Source organism: Berghia stephanieae, chromosome 1 (genome assembly GCF_034508935.2).
Source record: "Berghia stephanieae isolate SIO BIC M18660-M18661 chromosome 1, UCSD_Bste_1.3, whole genome shotgun sequence".
In the NCBI taxonomy this organism is placed as follows: domain Eukaryota; kingdom Metazoa; phylum Mollusca; class Gastropoda; order Nudibranchia; family Aeolidiidae; genus Berghia; species Berghia stephanieae.
This window is the reverse complement of record NC_088360.1, coordinates 132,925,466-132,927,965: the sequence shown is the minus strand read 5'-3', so window position 1 is coordinate 132,927,965 and position 2,500 is coordinate 132,925,466. Positions and strand designations below refer to the sequence as shown.

Sequence of the window (2,500 nt, the reverse complement as noted above, 5' to 3'; positions counted from 1 at the left end):
TATCTGTAAATGTAAGATTAGGCAATCATGAATAAAGAAAGAGGGACAAAGGACCCTCACCTCGATCATTAACCAATGCAGTTAGACAATGGTGTGTATCGAAATGCACAAATACATCCATATGTAACACACGCATGCTGACGTCATGACACACCGCCCTGGCATTTTAATGGTCAACAGGCGCATGTGATGAGCTTTGACCAATCAGAATCATTCATTTGTAAAGTTGTCAAGGAAAAACCTAGACTTGTTTACAGTTTTTAAAGTTCATTATTGGTTGAACCATGAAATTGTGGAAACAGTCATGCTTACTCTTAGATAAAAAAAGACATGCCCTTTACTAGGAATAGACTTAATATTACTAAGCCTTGGAAATGGTGGCTCTCTGAGACAAAGTCAACTCTTGTTTTGAATGTTTCACTGATAGTTGCTTTTAAAACTTTAAATATATATAACTTATCGTCAATACTTATGTTGAATTATTATGTTTTCATGTAGAAAAATGATTGTAGTTTATGAAACAACCAAAAACTGAAATTTGATCATTTTGACCATTTCCACTTTAAAACCGGTTTTCTTCGTTTTCCAAATCCCGACTTAATATCGCTTCGAGGCGTAGGGTTACAAATTTTATAAAATATATCCGGCTGGTGGATGGTGTTGGTATTATACCTAAACGCATAGCATCAATATTTTTAAAAAATTATGCACGAAATAATAATAGAATCATCGTTTCCAAATCAAATGATTTTCCACAGATTGACGCAGGCCCAAGTGTTGATGGAGGTTCAAAACGATAAGTTACTGGGGAAGCCCTGGGAACAGTCGCACTTGTTCCACACAGACAATAGTGGAAGTAAGTATCTTCATCATCATTCATCGTGGCTTGTGCTCTTGAGCACGTTGCCGGTCAGCTGTCTCCACGAATCATTGAGCGTGCGAAAATCGGTTGCTTTAAAATCACATTTGCATCTTATATTTCAATAAGTCATTCTTGTTTCCTCTAGCTCCTTTCTTCGAATCCAATTTCAACTTTCTATTCGTCTCTTCTCAAGCCCGAAACGTAACTGCTTCTTTCTGATGGTATCGATCAATATCTTCCCTTTCACCTTCTCCACACTTCCTTGTTACCTCCTCCATGATAGCCTCACTTCCTCATATACCACACTAAATGCTCCAATTAGTATCTATTATTACAGAGTGACTTTGCTTCTCGGTGACTTTGTTCAGCCAATTGGAGCATTTGTATTCTGGATGGTACGATCTATTTTCCTTTTAGGACTTGATTTTCATTAAACAAACGTTGCATCTGGTTGTAATATCAGTTTGTCCAAATCATATAGGCAATCACCCTTAGCAAATCCACCCCATTGACGTACTAAAACTAGAGGTGCCTAATGAACCTAAAAGTCGTTTGCTTTAAATTAAAATTTATTTAAACAATTTATAAAATTTATGAAGATATTTTCCCTTTCACTTTATTCTCCCATACGGAAATTTGATCTAGGATTATTTCGCATTAACACAGGGTCTTCTTAGTTTGTGGCACATGAAGCAAAATTTGTAAGACACGTCCTACCCCCGAGCCCAAACCGCCCTCCCCCCCATAAAGCAAACAAAGAATACAAACCAACCCAAAAATTACGGAACATAACAAAAACAAACTAATCAACTAAAAAAACAACAACCCCCACTCTCACAAATAAAAAATGAAAACCCCTCAAAAAAAAAAAAAACAACAAAAACACAAAACCAACCAAAACAAACAAAAAACAAACAAAAAAAAAAACCCCTCCCAAAAAAAAAAAAAAAAAAAAACAACAAAACAACAAAAAAAAACAAATCCCTTAAAAGAAAAAAGCCATTAAAAAAAAAAAAAAAAAAAATAAAAATTTACAAGTTACGAAATTAAAGAGCAGGCACCGGTGTAATATCAAGAACTGAACAAGCGTGTATGAAATGTGCCAGACAAAATAAGAAAGAAAAATACAAGATGAGAAAAAATACACTTGTTCAGATCTTTAAATAACAAAACAAAACAAAACAAGCAACCAACCCCAAATAAATTAAAAAAACCGTGCCAATTTAAGATTTAACGGTTGCCATTTCCAAATTTCACCCCCAGATAACCAATTTCGGAGTGTGACCATGCATGACTTTGTGCAACCGGAAAACATGACTGGAGGTGAGCTTGTTAGAATCATATTGTTTCATCTTTATGTGGTCTAGTGGTATGCATGACACTCACTTTCGGATCGGAAGGTCCTGGGTTCTAGCCTCGCTCGGCGCATAGTTGTGGTATGACACTTGTTTTCGGATCGGAAGGTCCTGGGTTCCAGCCTCGCTCGGCGTATAGTTGAGTCTTTGGAAAAGGCTCTTTACTCACAATCTCTCACCGTACACGGGTGTAAAATGAGTGCCTGGCCGTTAACAGCGTTGTCTCTGTCCGAAATTTTATTTTTGTAATGTCGCCTAACAGGCGTCATGCTTCGTGTGTTAG

General features: G+C 36.6%; 1 protein-coding gene across 2 annotated transcripts in view; it reads left to right on the top strand.

Annotated features, from left to right (window-relative positions):
* Positions 1-2,500, top strand: part of LOC144963232 (uncharacterized) — a 138,503-nt gene that overhangs the window by 64,640 nt on the left and 71,363 nt on the right. For both annotated transcript variants that reach the window (XM_078897071.1, XM_078897070.1), the window contains 2 exons: positions 759-856; positions 2,126-2,185. In XM_078897071.1, coding sequence (XP_078753197.1) covers positions 759-856; positions 2,126-2,185 — 158 coding nt within the window. The remainder of the gene's footprint in view (positions 1-758; positions 857-2,125; positions 2,186-2,500) is intronic.